The sequence below is a fragment of the Hyperolius riggenbachi genome, chromosome 4, assembly GCF_040937935.1.
Source record: "Hyperolius riggenbachi isolate aHypRig1 chromosome 4, aHypRig1.pri, whole genome shotgun sequence".
NCBI lineage: Eukaryota > Metazoa > Chordata > Amphibia > Anura > Hyperoliidae > Hyperolius > Hyperolius riggenbachi.
This window is the reverse complement of record NC_090649.1, coordinates 244250854-244270363: the sequence shown is the minus strand read 5'-3', so window position 1 is coordinate 244270363 and position 19510 is coordinate 244250854. Positions and strand designations below refer to the sequence as shown.

Below are 19510 nucleotides of genomic sequence, written 5' to 3'. Positions count from 1 at the left end.
AAAGTTATTGGCGAATTAATGGGAGGTGAAAATTGCTCGGATGCAAAAGGTGAAAAACGACTGAAGGCTGAATTGGTTAATTGAGGATATTCCTGAAAATAATGTTAGCAAGGATCCATTTATAATGTGTGTAAATGTGGGCTATTTGTCCATTTAAGTCTACTGAATTATTTTATTTCATTTTGTATCTGTTGAATAGTTAATGGTATCAAGTTATCAATATAAAGAAACCAAAAACACTGATTTTTTTTTTTGTGTGGATTCAATTTTTAGTTTTACATGACCTATTTTCACTATTCTGTAGAGCATACTTCTGTAGAGCATAAGACCAAAACAGAAAAGAGTAAAATGAAATGAAAACTGAGAAGCAAATAGAGCAGTAAGTATGAAGTGATCAAACAGAAACATTATTACACACGACATTTGAAACTTGCCTACTTCAGCTGATCATCACACAGCATGATTGTTAATAGATTCAGAGCTGGCTTATATTTCTGTATGAGCAATCCAGATGTTTGAAAAACTCATTGGCTAGGTGTTCCCCAGGAGAGGCAGGCACTAGGGATATATTCTTTATATTCCTCATTTATATTTCATAAGAAAAAACATGCATGCTTGGCTAGTTAAAGGAAACCTAAAGTGAGAAGGAAATGTATGCTGACATGTTTAATTTTAAACAATACCAGTTGCCTGGTTGCCCTGCTGATCCTCTGCCTCTAATACTTTAAGCAATAGACCCTGAACAAGCATGTAAATCAGATTTTTCTGACTGAAGTCTGACTGGACAAGCTGCATGTTTGTGTGAGGTGTGTGATACAGACACTACTGAAACCACAGTTGTGAGCTGTCCATAAACTTTGAATCGCGCTGCTTTACAGTGTGCAAAACCATGTCCAGTGGCGTAGCAATAGGGGGTGCAGAGGTTGCGACCGCATAGGGGCCCATGGGCCAGAGGGGGCCCTTAGGGACCCTCCCTCAACTACAGTATTTGCTCTTTATTGGTCCTGTGCTGATAATATTCACTTCTATAGATGCTTTAAATAGTAGTTTCCCATCCCCTTCTTGCACTTCTGACACTGGTTGTCCTTGATTGGTTTTGGTATGCCATATCAATTGCTATGTATATAGTTTTGGAGGGCCCCAATGTAAAACTTGCACCGGGGCCCATAAGCTTCATAGCTACGCCACTGACCATGTCCATTACAACGCTACGTGTTAGTGTGAAAGCCTCCCAACAAACCAATAAACAAGGGAGAAGGCACACAACAGGCTTTTAAACTTGCGTTTATCTAAACTTTAGCAAATATTTGGTGTATTTGCTAAAGTTTAGATAAACGCAAGCTGAAAAGCCTGTTGTGTGCCTTCTCCCTTGTTTATTGAATTACTTGAAGTGGATTGGTGACCCACTGGAGGATCGAGCACCGGCGACTCCGGATAACCTAACCTGAGCAGGTTACCGTTGGTTACATCTGTCTGTGAAAGCACCCTAACCACCTTTGCATACATTCTTCAAAGAAAGTATTGAGGCCGCCATACATGTTACAGATTGGTCGGATGTGCAGGGGCAATCTATTCCACCTCAGGACACTCTGCTGGCAGGTATACATAAATACAATTGGAAACTTAGCCAACAGTTCCTTTGGCTGATTGTGTTTAGGCCTGTATAAATAGGAGGGATTTTGAATGGCTGACATTCATTTGACAGTCATTTGCTGGAAGTAAGGAATTGTAAAAGTATAGCAAATGTCCAAAGTGTTCAGTAAGGTTTCGCCTTAAAGCACAGCTAAACAGAGAGGGATATGAAGGCTGACATATTTTTTTCCTTTTAAACTATGCTGATTGCATGGCTGTCCTGCTCAGCTTGTGTCTCTAGTACCTTTAGTCATAAACCCTGAACCATTATTTAGATCGGATGTCTCTGACTGAAGTTTGACTAGATTTGCCACCTGCTTGTTTCAGGTGTGCGATTTACACACTACTGCAGCCAAAACGATCCGCAGGACTGCCAGGCAACTAGTATTGTTTTAAAGGAAATAAACCTCTGTATAACTCTTGTTTCAAGTTCATGTTATTGTAGCAATGCTCATGTTACTCAATATTCCGTGGGGTTGGGTTATTAGAGTAACTTTTGGCGCACTGCTGCTGGTAGTAATGTTAATATCGCGGTGCACTGTCTGCCCACAGCAATATTACCGCTGCTTCTTGCAGCAACCCCAAAGCGAGATAACTTTTTATTTAAGTTTTGTGAATCACCTCCATAGGAATTATCTTTTTCTCTTTGCATATAATCCGCTTTGACAGATGGGCTTTTTAGCTTCTGTTCCAAGTGGGTGTCTTGGCTCCTCTTCATGATAAACACTAAATGATAAACAGTTTCTTCCTGGGAGAATCAACCAATTTTATTTTTGGAGCTGCTGAGCAACTTGTTTATTTACATAGTTTGAAGAATATTATAAATTTAGCTGCTTGTATCTTTTGAAAGTTAAAAAGTACAAATTAGTATTATTTCTACTCAATTTTCCACTCTGATGAAACTTCACAGAGTTCTCCTTTACATTTATGACATAATTCTGTGGTCAAGCAAGAGAGGCCAACTATTTGCCTAGAGGGCCTCTTTTAGCCATGATTTCCTGGAAGAGAAAAATAAGGTCCCATACTTTGTACATGTACTTTACTTGTATATGTTGATCTTTCTCTGCCAATACAATCCATGCCATACATAGTTACATAGTTGTTTGGGTTGAAAAAAGACATACGTCCATTGTGTTCAACCAGAGAACAAAGTACAACTCCAGCCTGCTCCCTCACATATCCCTGATGATCCAGAGGAAGGCGAAAAACCCTTACAAGGCATGGTCCAATTAGCCCCAAAAGGGAAAAAAAAATCCTTCCCGACTCCAGATGGCAATCAGAAAAAATCCCTGGATCAACATCATTAGGCATTACCTAGTAATTGTAGCCATGGATGTCTTTCAAAGCAAGGAAAGCATCTAAGCCCCCTTTAACCTCCTTAGCGGTAACCCCGTGTGTGACACGGGGTAAGCCGCCGGAGGGTGCCGCTCAGGCCCTGCTGGGCCGATTTACTTAAATTTTTTTTTTGCTGGACGCAGCTAGCACTTTGCTAGCTGCGCCAGCACCCCGATCGCAGCCGCCGCGCGCCCGATCGCCGCTATCCGGTGCGGCGCGCGCCCCCCCCCCCCCCAGACCCCGAGCGCTGCCTGGCCAATCAGTGCCAGGCAGCGCCGAGGGGTGGATCGGGTCTCCCAATGACGTCCCGACGTCGCTGACGTCGGTGACGTCATTCCGCCCCGTCGCCATGGCGACGGGGGAAGCCCTCCAGGAAATCCCGTTCTTTGAACGGGATTTCCTGATCGCCTATCGCCGGAGGCGATCGGCGGGGCTGGGGGGATGCCGCTGAGCAGCGGCTATCATGTAGCGAGCCCTCGGCTCGCTACATGATTTAAAAAAAAAATAATTTTAAAAAAACTGCTGCGCTGCCCCCTGGCGGTATTTTTCATACCGCCAAGGGGGTTAAATGCAGGTATAGAATTTGCCATAACTACTTCCTGTGGCAATGCATAGTGATGTCGCGAACCTCCGATCTTCGGTTCGCGAACACCGTTCGCGAACTTCTGCGGAAGGTTCGGTTCGCGGAAAAGTTCGCGAACCGCAATAGACTTCAATGGGGAGGCGAACTTTGAAAAATAGAAAAAATTATGCTGGCCACAAAAGTGATGGAAAACATGTTTCAAGGGGTCTAACACCTGGAGGGGGCATGGCGGAGTGGGATACATGCCCAAAGTCCCGGGGAAAAAATCTGGATTTGACGCAAAGCAGCGTTTTAAGAGCAGAAATCACATTGAATGCTAAATTGCAGTCCTAAAGTGCTTTAACACATCTTGCATGTGTATACATCAATCAGGGAGTGTAATTAGAGTTCTGCTTCACACTGACACACCAAACTCACTGTGTAACGCACCGCAAACAGCTGTTTGCGTAGTGACGGCCGTGCTGGACTGGTGCGCACCGTGGCAAGAGTATAGGCCGTGGCGGTTTTCAAGCCCATATGGTCGCCGGGCTGTGGTAGCTCAATGATAGAACAACAGTGACTGTCCAGCTGATCAAATTTGGTCTGACCACAATGAAGCAACGACCTTATTATCTTTTTGTGTGCCACCCCCACCCGAAACACTCAAATAGCCGGTGGTCATTGCTTCATTGTGATACGCAAGCCCCTTCACCGCGGCAAGGTAATGATCACGAAGGGGGATGGGCACATACATGCCTTTTGTTTTTTTGTTGCAGCCGCCCGCAGTGCAGCCAGAAAATTAGGCAGGCATGTACACGCACCAGAAACATTAGTGTAGCGGCCGCTGCTAGCAGCGGCCTTAAAAATTCAGGAATCCGCCTAGAGTCCTGGACCCTGTTGGTGGTGGCGGAGAAGGCAAGTGGCCTGCAGGCAGAGATGCTGTGTGTGGGGACTGACTTAGTCTTCGGTCGTGCAGTAGCCCTCCGTGATCCATGACTCATTCATTTTGATAAAGGTCAGGTACTGAACATTGTCGTGACTTAGGCGACTTCTCTTCTCAGTGACCATGCCTCCAGCTGCACTGAAGGTCCTTTCTGACAGGACGCTTGCAGCAAGGCAAGAGAGAAGTTGTATGGCAAATTGGGACAGCTCTGGCTACAGGTCAAGCCTGCGCAACCAGTAGTCCAAGGGTTCATCGTCGCTGCTCGCAGTGTCTACATCCACACTCAAGCTGATGCTGATAAGCTTGATGCTGATAAGCTGTATGCTCCTTTTTGATTGGCCTGATGAAGCGGGATTGAGCCCGTGAAACGCGTTGCCTATTTTTACTGTGGAGTATAAATAAATTGTTGTTTGACTGTTGATGCCACAGTCCTTCCTTTGTTTGCTTTGTCTGCATGGATGGGATAGGCCCACCACTGCCCCATCGGTTTTAAGCTCATTTAAGTGACTTTTATTCTTTTGGCGCCTCTGGAAAGCTTCTACACATCCACACTCAAGGCCAGGTAGTAGACTACCTGCCGGTCCAGGCGTTGGTGGAGGGTGGATCCGGAAGGACTGTAGCGAGGAGTTGGACTAAAGAATGTCCGCATGTCTGACATCACCCTGAGATCGCTGGAGCGTCCTGTCCTTGCCTGCGTGGACTTGGGAGGAGAAGGATTACTGCCAGTGGTACCTTGATTGCATTGTGCTGCCACATCACCCTTAAACGCATTGTAAAGCATCATTGACAGCTTGTTCTGCAAGTGCTGCATCCTTTCCGCCTTGTGTTGAGTTGGTAACAGGTCCGCCACTTTTGTGCCTGCACCGAGGGTCTAGTAGCGTGGCCACCCAGTACAGGTCATTCCCCTTGAGTTTTTCGATACGGGGGTCCCTCAACAGGCTGGATAACATGAAAGAGGTCATCTGCACAAAGCTGGATGCAGATGTACTCTCCATCTCCTCTTGCTCTTCCTCAGTGACGGCATGCAACTCCTCTTCCTCCCCCCAGCCACGAACAATACCACGGGAACGTGGAGCAGCAGAAGCCCCCGGCTGCCACGGTTGTTCTTCTTCCGCCGCCTCTTCCTCCTACACAGAAAAGCCTTGCTCATCATCATCATCAGAGTCTGACTCCTCTCCTCCCCCACACGACTCCTCTTCTTCCTCCTCCTCCCCCCTCTGTGCTGCCGCAGGTGTTGAGGTGTTGAGGAAACATCTGGTTCGGATAAAAATCACTCCCACGACTCGCTGGGTACAGGTAGGAGGCGCCCGGGAAAGGATGTTCAATATAATACTCTATATGGCAGTATCCAACTACTACAAAATAGGTTGTCCTACCTTATAGGTGTCCCTTTAGGAAATAGAGACAATCAGAAGTAAAAAGGGAATAAGTTTAATGGTGCACTAGATGACAACGCGTTTCACGGTCACAGCCGCTTCATCAGGTCAATAGCAGTGCCTGTAATGCAGGGAGTCCATGTGTCCGGGCGCCAGTCCCACGACTCCTCCTGCTGTAACTGTTCTCGTTCACGCTCCTCCACAGCTGTATCCACCACTCTACGCACGGCACGCTCCAGGAAGTAAGCGTAGGTGATCAAGTTGCTGATGGTGCCCTCAGCGCGACTAACCAGTTTGGTCACCTCCTCAAAAGGCTCCATGACCCTGCATGCATTTCGCATCAGTGTCCAGTTGTTGGGCCACAACATCCTTATCTTCCCAGGTTGTGTCCTTGTACTGTAATTATACAGGTACTCAGTGATGGCTTTCTCCTGGTCTAGCAGGCGAGAGAACATCAGCAGGGTGGAATTCCAGCAAGTCGGGATATCGAAAATCAGGCGTCTCACCGGCAAGTTGTTTCTATGCTGAATGTCTGCAAAGCGTGCCATGGCCGTGTAAGATCGCCTGAAATGCCCACAAAACTTCCTGGCCTGCTTCAGGACGTCCTCTAAGCCTGGGTACTTGGACACAAATCTTTGCACGACCAGATTCAGCACATGTGCCATGCAGGGTACATGTGTCAGCTTTCCCAAATTCAACGCGGAAATGAGGTTGCTGCCGTTGTCACACACCACATTGCTGATCTCCAGCTTGTGCGGGGTCAGCCATTGCTCCACCTGTTTGTTAAGAGCAGCCAGGAGAGCTGCTCCAGTGTGACTCTCCGTTTTGAGGCAAGACATGTCTAAGACTGCGTGACACAGTCGTACCTGGCATGCAGCATAGGCCCTGGGGTGCGGGGGCTGTGTAGCTGGAGAGGAGATCGCGGCACCAGCCAAGGAGGAGGAGGAGGATGACAACAGCGAAGAGGATGTAGCAGGCGGAGAGGAGGTGGCAGGTGGCCTGCCTGCAAGCCGTGGAGGTGTGACAAGTCGGTCCGCTGCGCAGCCACGTACTCCCTGCTTGCTGCCATCGGTCACCAGGTTGACCCAATGGGCTGTGTACGTAATGTAGCGGCCCTGCCCATGCTTGGCAGGCCAGGCATCTGTGGTCAAGTGGACCCTTGACCCAACGCTCTTCACAATAGATGACACCACTTGCCTCTCAACTGCATGGTACAGTTTGGAATCAGGAATAGTTTATTTCGCCAAGCATGACTGGGTCATGCCCGGAATTGGGTTTGGCACAGTACATTTGGCTCAGAAGAGACAATCGATAACGTAGATAAGCAACAGGAGCAGAAACTTACAGTTACACAGGTCAGTAGCAGACGGTTACATTTGCATTTCAATAAAATTACATTTTACTTTACATTTGCGTTTCCAGTTTACATACTAGAGCAGCAGTTGGCTCTGTCCGTGGCAGTTCTATGTGTCGTGGGGGTGCCCTGATGGGAGTATGTGGAGGGAGTTCAGGAGGCTGACAGCTGAGGGGAAGAAGGAATTACTGTGCCTAGCCATCTTTGTGTAGATGGCCCGAAGCCTCCGTCCCAATGGCATCGGACTGAAGTAGCAGTGGCCCGGGTGAGAGGGGTCGTTAGCCTTTTGTGAAAAATAATTGCGGCCTGGTATCTTCCACTGTGGTGTACCAATGGCCACAAACTTACGGAAAGCCTCTGACTCCACCAGCTTGTATGGTAATAGCTGGCGAGCTAATAGTTCCGCCACGCCAGCTGACGCAGGGCAAAAGGGTGACTGGCAGACATTTGCTTCTTACACTCAAGTACTCCCTTACGCTCAAATACTTCCTTTACGGACAGCTGGGTACTGCTGTGGGCAGAGGAGAAGCAACCACTCAAGGGCAGAGTCGGTGTGGAGGAGGGTGGCTGTGAAGGTGCAAGGGAGAAAGCGGATGAAGACGATGCACCGGAAGGAGGAAGAGGAGAAGGAGGGTGGCTTGTCTTTTGGGTGCTGCTTTTCCTCAGGTGTTCTTGCCATAACTGTTTGTGCCTTTTCTCCAGGTGCCTTCGTAAGGCACTTGTCCCTACGTGAGAGTTGGCCTTTCCACGGCTCAATTTTTGCTGGCAGAGAGAACATATGGCTTTGCTCCGATCTGAGACACATGTTAAAAAATTTCCAAACCGCTGAGCCCCCTGGGGTGATGGTGCTACGGTGGCATCAGCAGCTGACGTTCAAGGGCATGTTGGCTGGGTGTCCATAGCTGGCGGTACATGGTGCGTGCCAGACACTGCCCCCAGCTGTTTCTGAGGACGAGCTCCCTCTGCTTTTATCATGGAGTCGTCTCCTCCTACTCCTCTCTGACTCCCCCTCTGAACTGTCCCCCTGGTCATCTCCTCTACTGGGAACACGTGGCATCCGTATAATCGTCATCATAATCCTCCTGCCCAGCTGCGCTTTTCTCAGCCACCTCCACAACTGCACCAACTTCAGGTGGTTCATCATCCCCATCCTCACACGTTACGTCCATACTATCGCCACCTAATTCAGACGTATGAGGTGGTGTACCTGCGCCTTCTTCTTGTTGTTGTAATAGTGGCTGTGAATCAGTGATTTCACCACCACCACCACCAAATAACTCCTGCGAAGTGTCAAATGCAGTGGATGTGGTGCTTGTACTAGCGCTGGTGGCACTGGCTGCGGGAGATGAGGTGTTCTGTGTTAAATACTCAAGCACGTCCTCACAATTTTAGGAAGTGATGGCACGTGCCTTCTTCTGAGCACTGTATTTTGGACCAGGTCTGCACAAAATCACAGCAACACCACCATGCACAGACTTGCCGGTGCCAGGTGGCCTTCCTCTGGGTCTGCCTCTACCTCTTCCTCTATCTGGTTTGTCCATTTTGTCCATCTCGAGGGGATGCTAGGTATATGCAGTGAGCTGGGTTCACTCAACACAACAGGTAGTTATATGCAGTGGGCTAGGTTCACTGAACAGTAAAGGTAGTTATATGCAGTGAGGTGGGTTCACTCAACACAACAGGTAGTTATATGCAGTGAGGTGGGTTCACTCAACACAACAGGTAGTTAGATGCAGTGAGGTGGGTTCACTCAACAGTAAAGGTAGTTAAATGCAGTGAGGTGGGTTCACTCAACAGTAAAGGTAGTTATATGCAGTGAGGTGGGTTCACTGAACAATAAAGGTAATTATATGCAGTGAGGTGGGTTCACTCAACAGTAAAGGTAGTTAGATGCAGTAAACTGAGTTCACTCAACACAACAGGTAGTTATATGCAGTGAGGTGGGTTAACTGAACAGTAAAAGTAGTTATATGCAGTGAGGTGGGTTCACTGAACAGTAAAGGTAGTTATATGCAGTGAGGTGGGTTCACTCAACACAACATGTAGTTCTATGCAGTGAGGTGGGTTCACTGAACAGTAAAGGTAGTTATATGCAGTGAGGTGGGTTCACTCAACAGTAAAGGTAGTTATATGCAGTGAGATGGGTTCACTGAACAATAAAGGTGGTTATATGCAGTGGGGTGGGTTCACTCAACAGTAAAGGTAGTTAGATACAGTGAGCTGAGTTCACTCAACACAACAGGTAGTTAGATGCAGTGAGGTGGGTTCACTCAACAGTAAAGGTAGTTATATGCAGTGAGGTGGGTTCACTGAACACAACAGGTAGTTAGATGCAGTGAGGTTGGTTCACTGAACAGTAAAGGTAGTTATATGCAGTGAGGTGGGTTCACTCAACAGTAAAGGTAGTTATATGCAGTGAGATGGGTTCACTGAACAATAAAGGTGGTTATATGCAGTGGGGTGGGTTCACTCAACAGTAAAGGTAGTTAGATACAGTGAGCTGAGTTCACTCAACACAACAGGTAGTTATATGCAGTGAGGTGGGTTCACTCAACACAACAGGTAGTTAGATGCAGTGAGCTGGGTTCACTCAACACAACAGGTAGTTAGATGCAGTGAGCTGGGTTCACTCAACACAACAGGTAGTTATATGCAGTGAGGTGGGTTCACTGAACAGTAAACGTAGTTATATGCAGTGAGCTGGGTTCACTGAACAGTAAAGGTAGTTATATGCAGTGAGCTGGGTTCACTCAACACAACAGGTAGTTATATGCAGTGAGGTGGGTTCACTGAACAGTAAAGTTAGTTAGATGCAGTGAGCTGGGTTCACTCAACACAACAGGTAGTTAGATGCAGTGAGCTGGGTTCACTCAACACAACATGTAGTTAGATGCAGTGAGCTGGGTTCACTCAACACAACAGGTAGTTAGATGCAGTGAGCTGGGTTCACTGAACAATAAAGGTGGTTATATGCAGTGAGCTGGGTTCACTCAACACAACAGGTAGTTATATGCAGTGAGGTGGGTTCACTCAACACAACAGGTAGTTATATGCAGTGAGCTGGGTTCACTGAACAGTAAAGGTAGTTATATGCAGTGAGCTGGGTTCATTTAACACAACAGGTAGTTATATGCAGTGAGGTGGGTTCACTGAAGAGTAAAGGTAGTTATATGCAGTGAGCTGGGTTCACTCAACACAACAGGTAGTTATATGCAGTGAGGTGGGTTCACTGAACAGTAAAGGTAGTTAGATGCAGTGAGCTGGGTTTACTCAACACAACAGGTAGTTAGATGCAGTGAGCTGGGTTCACTCAACACAACAGGTAGTTAGATGCAGTGATCTGGGTTCACTCAACACAACAGGTAGTTAGATGCAGTGATCTGGGTTCACTCAACACAACAGGTAGTTATATGCAGTGAGGTGGGTTCACTGAACAGTAAAGGTAGTTATATGCAGTGAGCTGAGTTCACTGAACAGTAAAGGTAGTTATATGCAGTGAGCTGGGTTCATTTAACACAACAGGTAGTTATATGCAGTGAGGTGGGTTCACTGAACACAACAGGTAGTTAGATGCAGTGAGGTTGGTTTACTGAACAGTAAAGGTAGTTATATGCAGTGAGGTGGGTTCACTCAACAGTAAAGGTAGTTATATGCAGTGAGATGGGTTCACTGAACAATAAAGGTGGTTATATGCAGTGAGGTGGGTTCACTCAACAGTAAAGGTAGTTCGATACAGTGAGCTGAGTTCACACAACACAACAGGTAGTTATATGCAGTGAGGTGGGTTCACTCAACACAACAGGTAGTTAGATGCAGTGAGCTGGGTTCACTCAACACAACAGGTAGTTAGATGCAGTGAGCTGGGTTCACTCAACACAACAGGTAGTTATATGCAGTGAGGTGGGTTCACTGAACAATAAACGTAGTTATATGCAGTGAGTTGGGTTCACTGAACAGTAAAGGTAGTTATATGCAGTGAGCTGGGTTCATTTAACACAACAGGTAGTTTTATGCAGTGAGGTGGGTTCACTGAAGAGTAAAGGTAGTTATATGCAGTGAGCTGGGTTCACTCAACACAACAGGTAGTTATATGCAGTGAGGTGGGTTCACTGAACAGTAAAGTTAGTTAGATGCAGTGAGCTGGGTTCACTCAACACAACAGGTAGTTAGATGCAGTGAGCTGGGTTCACTCAACACAACAGGTAGTTAGATGCAGTGAGCTGGGTTCACTCAACACAACAGGTAGTTATATGCAGTGAGCTGGGTTCACTGAACAATAAAGGTGGTTATATGCAGTGAGCTGGGTTCACTCAACACAACAGGTAGTTATATGCAGTGAGCTGGGTTCACTGAACAGTAAAGGTAGTTATATGCAGTGAGCTGGGTTCATTTAACACAACAGGTAGTTATATGCAGTGAGGTGGGTTCACTGAACAGTAAAGGTAGTTAGATGCAGTGAGCTGGGTTCACTCAACACAACAGGTAGTTAGATGCAGTGAGCTGGGTTCACTCAACACAACAGGTAGTTAGATGCAGTGAGCTGGGTTCACTCAACACAACAGGTAGTTATATGCAGTGAGGTGGGTTCACTGAACAGTAAAGGTAGTTATATGCAGTGAGCTGGGTTCACTGAACAGTAAAGGTAGTTATATGCAATGAGCTGGGTTCATTTAACACAATAGGTAGTTATATGCAGTGAGGTGGGTTCACTGAAGAGTAAAGGTAGTTATATGCAGTGAGCTGGGTTCACTCAACACAACAGGTAGTTATATGCAGTGAGGTGGGTTCACTGAACAGTAAAGGTAGTTAGATGCAGTGAGCTGGGTTCACTCAACACAACAGGTAGTTAGATGCAGTGAGCTGGGTTCACTCAACACAACAGGTAGTTAGATGCAGTGAGCTGGGTTCACTCAACACAGCAGGTAGTTAGATGCAGTGAGCTGGGTTCACTCAACACAACAGGTAGTTAGATGCAGTGAGCTGGGTTCACTCAACACAACAGGTAGTTAAATGCAGTGAGCTGGGTTCACTGAACAATAAAGGTGGTTATATACAGTGAGCTGGGTTCACTCAACACAACAGGTAGTTATATGCAGTGAGGTGGGTTCACTCAACACAACAGGTAGTTAGATGCAGTGAGCGGGGTTCACTCAACACAACAGGTAGTTAGATGCAGTGAGCTGGGTTCACTCAACACAACAGGTAGTTAGATGCAGTGAGCTGGGTTCACTGAACAATAAAGGTGGTTATATGCAGTGAGCTGGGTTCACTCAACACAACAGGTAGTTATATGCAGTGAGGTGGGTTCACTCAACACAACAGGTAGTTACATGCAGTGAGGTTGGTTCACTAAACAGTAAAGATAGTTATATGCAGTGAGGTGGGTTCACTGAACAATAAAGGTAGTTATATGCAGTGAGGTGGGTTCACTCAACACAACAGGTAGTTATATGCAGTGAGGTGGGTTCACTGAACAGTACAGGTAGTTATATGATGTGAGCTGGGTTCACTCAACACAACAGGTAGTTATATGCAGTGAGCTGGGTTCACTCAACAGAAAGCTAGGTATATGCAGTGATGAGGTGGGTTAAGTAAACACAACAGGTACTGGGTATATGCAGAACTGGGTAGTACAATTTGCAGCTCCCTGTCACACACACAGGTAGTCACTGAATGTGCTGGGTTGCTGGCAGTGGCACACACAGTATGAATTAGCAAGCCTGTGTCTGCAACAAAAGAAAAAAAAAACAAAAACTAAAAAACAGGATTAGCTCTGAAAAGAGCTGTTGAGGGGTGCTATAAAAGCAATAATAATCAGCCAGGAGCAAGCTAAGCAGCCAAGAACCTAACTAATCTGTCCCTAGGAGAACAATCTGCCGCAGCTCGCCCTAGTCTGTCTAATAGCAGGCAAACGAGTGACTCTAATGGCCGGCAGAGTCTGCCTTATATAAGGGGGGGTGGGGCTCCAGGGCTTAGTGTAGCCTGAATGGCTACAATGTGCCTGCTGACTGTGATGCAGAGGGTCAAAATTGACCCTCATAGTGCATTATGGGGCGAATCGAACTTCCGCAAAAGTTCGCCTGGTCCAAAGTTCCAAAGTCCAAAGTTCGCCTGGAACCGTTCGCCGGCGAACCGTTCGCTACATCTCTAGCAATGCATTCCACATCTTAATCACTCTTACTGTAAAGAACCCTTTCCTAAATAAATGGCTAAAACATTTTTCCTCCATGCGCAGATCATGTCCTCTAGTCCTTTGAGAAGACCTAGGGACAAAAAGCTCATCCGCCAAACTTTTATATTGCCCTCTGATGTATTTATACGTGTTAATTAGATCCCCTCTAAGGCGTCTTTTCTCTAGATTAAATGCAAGAAGTTTTGAATCAGGATGATACCATTTATTGGCTAACTTAGAGATGGATAAACAGTGAGCTTTCGACTTATAAAAAGCCTTCGTCGGACTGGTTCCTGACCAGAACTGAAAAACACAGCTTATATACACTGACATACAGAGGAGAAACATTCTTTAGCAAACATAAATGTAATTAGATGCCTTAACTGTTACTGAGGAGACTTCCCCAGGCATCCTATCTAAATTGATAAGATCAATAGAATCCTCAACATGACATAAGCAGACTCTGGTGATGAAGAGACATGGCTAACACGGTACAACACTTTACTGCTCTAGATTAAATAAACTCAGTTTATCTAACCTTTCTTGGTAAGTGAGACCTTCCATCCCACCGTATCAATTTTGTTGATACTCCAATCAGACTTTTGTTGATACGCCAATCAGACTTTCAAAAACATATTAAACTGATTGTGAAGTACATTTTGTCATGTTTACAGTGGTCATCATCATAGAAATGTTCTCAACAATGCCACTTTTATTCACTAACGTTTAGACCACTGCTTCCCAAACTAACACCAGCAGCAAAAGATAAAAAGTAGCACCTTATTTAGTGCTTAACATTTCTACCAAGCAGTTAAAGAAACAGAAATATTTTAATACCGGTATGAACAATTAAAATCTATAGTTTACCTTAGGTAGTCATACATGACTTCAATGGGTTGATATTTTTCATCAATGCTATTTTCCATGTCCTGAAGTTCTTCAAGTAGTTTTAGGATGGAGTTTAACTGTTCTAAGCTTTCCACTGGGACGGTGAGTTGCTGCCATACCGTCTCTCGATACTTAACAACACATTGAAGATCATCCTGGAAGGAGTGAGAATATAACAACAGTCTATAAAACTGTTAATAGTAAATAAATACATACATCTGTGTTATATAAATCAGGTTCACCTTCGCTCGCTGATGTAATATTGTTGCATAATGAGACTTCCAACTTCCGGCAAACCCATTTAATGTTTCCTTTATCAATGAGAAATCGAGACAAATACATCCGAACTGCAAAACCTAAATGCGGACACAAAACAAAATAATCAGCAAACATATCAATGAAGGATACAAATAAACATCTCTTCAGGACCGGTCGCAATTAAAACTATGCTGCGCCCAGCTCCCATGCACAGAACACGATAGCACGTCCCTGCCGGTACAAAATTCAGCTGTCTAAAGACAGCTGAGCTCCATAGCTTGTTCAGTAGCCAACCTCATTGGCTCCTGTCCTGACCTGTGCCAATCGCAGCGATAAGGAGGTTACATTTTTTTTTTAAATGCTCCGGCCCTTAAGGGGCCAGAACCGGTCAGTCCGCATTCAGTTTTTAACAAAACCCTAACACAATATAGTTAGTAATGCTTATTTCATGCAGGCTAACAAACAATAAAGAAAAGAATTGAAATGCAACACTATAATGTACAATGCTAGTCATCAGTTGAAGAAAAAACTTTGTAATGAGAATGAGACTAGTTAACTCAGGAGATGGATTATGCAAACTTTTCTAACGCAAGTTTTTTTTTGGGGGGGGGGGGGCAAAATACAGAACTGGAGCTGAACACTAGGAGGAGGATTTATTATAGCTGTGGTAGGTGTTGATGTCCCGAAACCTTTTCCTCTTGCAAAACTCTGCTATCCCAATGTCTAGGTACAAGGAACCCATCTGCAATAACCAAAAAGAGGTAGGGGTAGTAGAAAAGGGGGCTTGTCATGCTATTTGGGCACCACCTTAAAGAGTACCTCAGGTCAACTGAACATATCTCTAACCAGTAATAATACATTTAACTTTTTAATTTAATTGTGTAAAATAAACATATTTACTCAAGTTCCATTCTTATTTTTTGATTCTGGCCATCATTCGGATGGCACTGACACTGTGCCATTCGGTGGATGGGATGTAGTAGGCATCTACACGTGGAGTGAGGTACGTCATGGAAAAAAACCTCCCTATAATAGCCGCAAAATCAGATTGGTGCATCTAGGCAGGAGGCAGAGGAGAGGCGGTAATGTCACTTCTCCTACAACCAACTGTGAACTCTGAAAAAGCGCACTCTTTTCAATAGGGGGTGTGTGACTGCATAGAGTCTTCCAGTGATCCAGGCATATTACAGATTCCACTACAATTTAGGTAAGAACAACCATCTTATCTGATGTTTTAATTTAACTTCAGGCTCTTTAATACGTGGATGACCAAATATCCACCCCATTCAAGAAAAACCATAAAAATAAAAAGAATGAAGAGCCAGCAATCACAAAAATTACAGAAAAAGGCTAAATCAGATGAAAACACAGTTTATACAATCAGCCACAGGAATGATAGAATTTACCTGAACAGCTTGCAATAGCTATAATAGCATTCAAAACACCCACTGGCACTGACATCTTCTTAACCCTGAGAAGTCTCTAGCTATCTATCTCGAGTTTTGTGAAATTTGGTCTGACATCCTCTTTCTTTACATGTTATTTTATATAAGAAGATTATCATATTAACTACATCTAGCCAGAACTTCCTTGCTGGAGGTTTAGGGTCTTTTCATTTACAGTAATTATATTCAGTTTTATGGCATAAAAAGTAATATATTCACCAATACTTTTTAATACTTGGCAGTCATAATTTTATTTATTATGCCGAGCAAACAAAAAACAAAAGGAAGGTCAGTCCAGTGCACTAAATTTCCATAGATCTTTTTAATGTACAAGTACTTTGGAGGATTGCAAAAACATACAAATCTTTACAGTTTTTTACAGCCAGGACAATAATTAAAAAATATAGGTGCAATAGATTTGATGTACTGTATGTTAAGTTGATTTATACTGTCTTTTAGGCTAGTTACACACCAGGACGTTGCGTTTAGGGGACGTCAGAGTGAGCCGCGTTGCGTAGCTCACTCTGGTGTCCATGATGCCTACTCTTGGACGCATGCGGCATCACGTGGTCCCGCCCGGCCAATCGCCGCACAGAGCGGCCGCTCCAGGAAGTAAACACTGCACGTCACTGAGTGCAGTGAATATTAATTAGCCATGTGCCCGACCGCTCTCCCCTCCTCCCCAACATGACTGAGCATGTGCAAGCAGTCTAACGCGGCTTAGCTGCCTATAACGTACTGCATGCAGCACTTTGCTGCGTTACAATGTAACGCTACTTGGGCAGTGTGAACAGCCCACTTGTCTTACATTGCTGTGCGTTGGGGGAGCGTTACAGGCTGCACTAACGTGCGCCTGTAACGTCCCTGTGTGCAAGAAGCCTTAATGCCATAGGTACTGTATATACATAAGTGTTAGTCTGGAAATTTATGTCTGACTCACTTAATAAAAGTATAGGGGTCGACTTATACATGAGTCACGAGCAACACTAAACACACTGAGTAATGTGTGTACTATTAGCAACATTCCCATTTGCAGCAATTTACCCAGTGGTAAGTGACACTTTCTTTATAAAGGAAATGCCAAGAAAGTACAAGTCCTGGCACACAAGAATAAACTGGGAAAGGGCAAGGGGGAAAAACTGGGCTGCAGGAAGGGGAGTGAATAATTGCTGTGCTTGGGGACCTTGGGAACCTGGAAGAGTTATTGGCTGCACTTAAAGAGACACTGAAGTGAAAAAAAAATGATATAATGATTTGTATGTGTAGTGCAGCTAAGAAATAAAACATTGGGAGCAGAGACACAAGTCTAATATGGTTTCCAGTACAGGAAGAGTTAAGACACTCTAGTTGTTATCTATGCAAAACAAGCCATTCAGCTCCACGACTTTTAAAGTCGCAGAGAGCTCTGTTATCTGAAGTTTATTATCTCAGCTGTCAGGCTTTTTCTTCTGCAGAGAACAGTTCAGGACAGGTCAAAAGTTCACAGCCTGTCTGTAAAAATCATTTAGAATGCTGAGTAGTGGGGAAACTTCAAATATTAGAGAATGATGCAATGTTATAAAAAAAACCTATATAACTGAAAATAAAAATATGAGGATATTTTCTTTGCTTCTAATATTCTAGTAATTATCTGCACTACACAACCAATTCATTGTATCATTTTTTTTCGCTTCAGTGTCTCTTTAAGGGACAGGAAGTGTTAATGGCTGCAATACTTTATGCAGTGCAGTCATTAAACCCTCCTGGTCCCCAAGTACAGCCATTAACTTTGCTGGGTAGACTTATACTTGAGTCAATAAAAATTCCAGCCTAAAAGGATCAAATATTGGAGTCGACTGTTCGAGTATATACAGCATTTAAAAAAAATGTTCTCCCTTTAAATTAGGTATGTTTTCTGTAGAAATTATATTATTATTTTGCATTTTATATATTGCAGACATCTTCCACAGTGCTTTACAGAAAGAATACAGTCCTGTCCCTAACTGTCCCTCAAAAGAGCTCACAATCCTATCCCTACAATTGTCATTTGTTTATCATAGTCTATGCAAAATGTGTTCATTGCGGTTTTTTTTTTTTACCCCCGCAATGGCCAATAAAGTTTTGAAACTAAACTTCTACCATCTGGTGATAGCTTATTGTCTGTAGTGTGGTCCATCTTTTAAACTGTGTCATAAATGCTTAGTGTAGTTGCGTAGTACTTAGCCACCATTGAGTCAGGAGTTTAAAAATATCTCTGATATTTCAGGAAGGATTTAATATTTGATTATTGCAGGATTTCATACAAGTACCAAGTACTTAACATTATGTTTAATCCAATGGGGGACATCAAGAATTTGATCAAACTCATGTAAGCCAATATACCACAAAGGATTGTTAGGTAAACAGTGAATGCCCTCACCAGGAAACAGGGACAGTGCTCTTCTAAATATTAGGAATGAGCATCTAATAACATCAGATCCCAATATGTAAGAGTTCAGTTTTCTAAATACTTTGTATCCCATAATCTTTCAACAGGTGGTAGTATTGCTGCCTCTAGGATAACACAAGCATTATTTATACTATGGTGCTTCCATTGTTTCACATGTGAGTCCTATGTAATGTGTAGTGCTACCTCAATTTTATTTTAAGGTAAGCACAGTGTTGATAATGCTACCGTGAAAACCATATTGCTCCAGGAAACCTTAGTGACTATAGTCTATTCATCTTTTAGCAGGAAATTCATTTAATGAAGCTAACATGCCCCATCAGATTTCTCTATAATGAGGACCAATGTTTTAGTTTTGATTTACTTGTCATTAGGATCGAATCATGAAGGTTGATTTGGTATTGACCTACTTATACGCCAACAGTAACACTTATACATATATAAATATATCTTTAATTTGAAATTTGAGATTGGTAAAAACATAGCAAAACATAGATGATACAATTACTTACCTCTGGATAAACTTTAATTTTCTCTTCCATATCTAGAAGTCGTTTCACTTCCTTACGAATGGTAGCAAGACTTGGATTTCCATCTAAAAATTCTTCAGCTTGCCTGTACATATTATCCGCCCAGAGAAAGTCATAGTAGCTTAGGCTGTAAACATGCTTTTTTACCACAGGGTGTACAGCTTTATTAGAAAGAGAATTATTATTATTTATTATTATTAATTATCATAGTCAATATAAGATGACAGGACAGGAGAATACACCATATAGCTAGTGATGAGCACACATTTCACATAATCATAATTTCGTATTGTAATTCACAATTACGATGCAAAATCAAAATGCAAAATTTCAGGGAAAGTTATAATTAATTTTGTTTGTTAATGTTATCAGGAATTCATTTTGTGTAATTTTCATGTAATTTCTTTCCGATTTTAGCGGTTAATATCAAAGCCCCCATACATGCTATTGTCACCAAAATTGCTACCTAGTTTAACCTCCTTAGCGGTAACCCCGTGCTGGACACGGGGTAAGCCGCCGGAAGGTGCCGCTCAGGCCCTGCTGGGCCGATTTTCATAATTTTTTTTTTTGATGGACGCAGCTAGCACTTT

General features: G+C 44.0%; 1 protein-coding gene and 1 long non-coding RNA gene across 5 annotated transcripts in view; one reads left to right on the top strand and one right to left on the bottom strand.

The window, feature by feature from the left end:
- Positions 1-19510, bottom strand: part of LOC137571837 (uncharacterized) — a 330761-nt gene that overhangs the window by 218380 nt on the left and 92871 nt on the right. For all 3 annotated transcript variants that reach the window (XM_068281532.1, XM_068281533.1, XM_068281534.1), the window contains exons 25-27: positions 18903-19081; positions 14505-14618; positions 14242-14417 (exon numbers count right to left, since the gene is read on the bottom strand). In XM_068281532.1, coding sequence (XP_068137633.1) covers positions 14242-14417; positions 14505-14618; positions 18903-19081 — 469 coding nt within the window. The remainder of the gene's footprint in view (positions 1-14241; positions 14418-14504; positions 14619-18902; positions 19082-19510) is intronic.
- Positions 1-19510, top strand: part of LOC137571838 (uncharacterized) — a 68051-nt gene that overhangs the window by 3337 nt on the left and 45204 nt on the right. The window contains exon 1 of one of the 2 annotated variants that reach the window (XR_011031451.1): positions 1521-1599. The exons of the other annotated variant lie outside the window; for it this stretch is intronic. This is a non-coding gene — a long non-coding RNA (uncharacterized lncRNA). Of the gene's footprint in view, positions 1-1520; positions 1600-19510 lie in introns of those variants that run through there. 2 annotated transcript variants of the gene reach the window in all.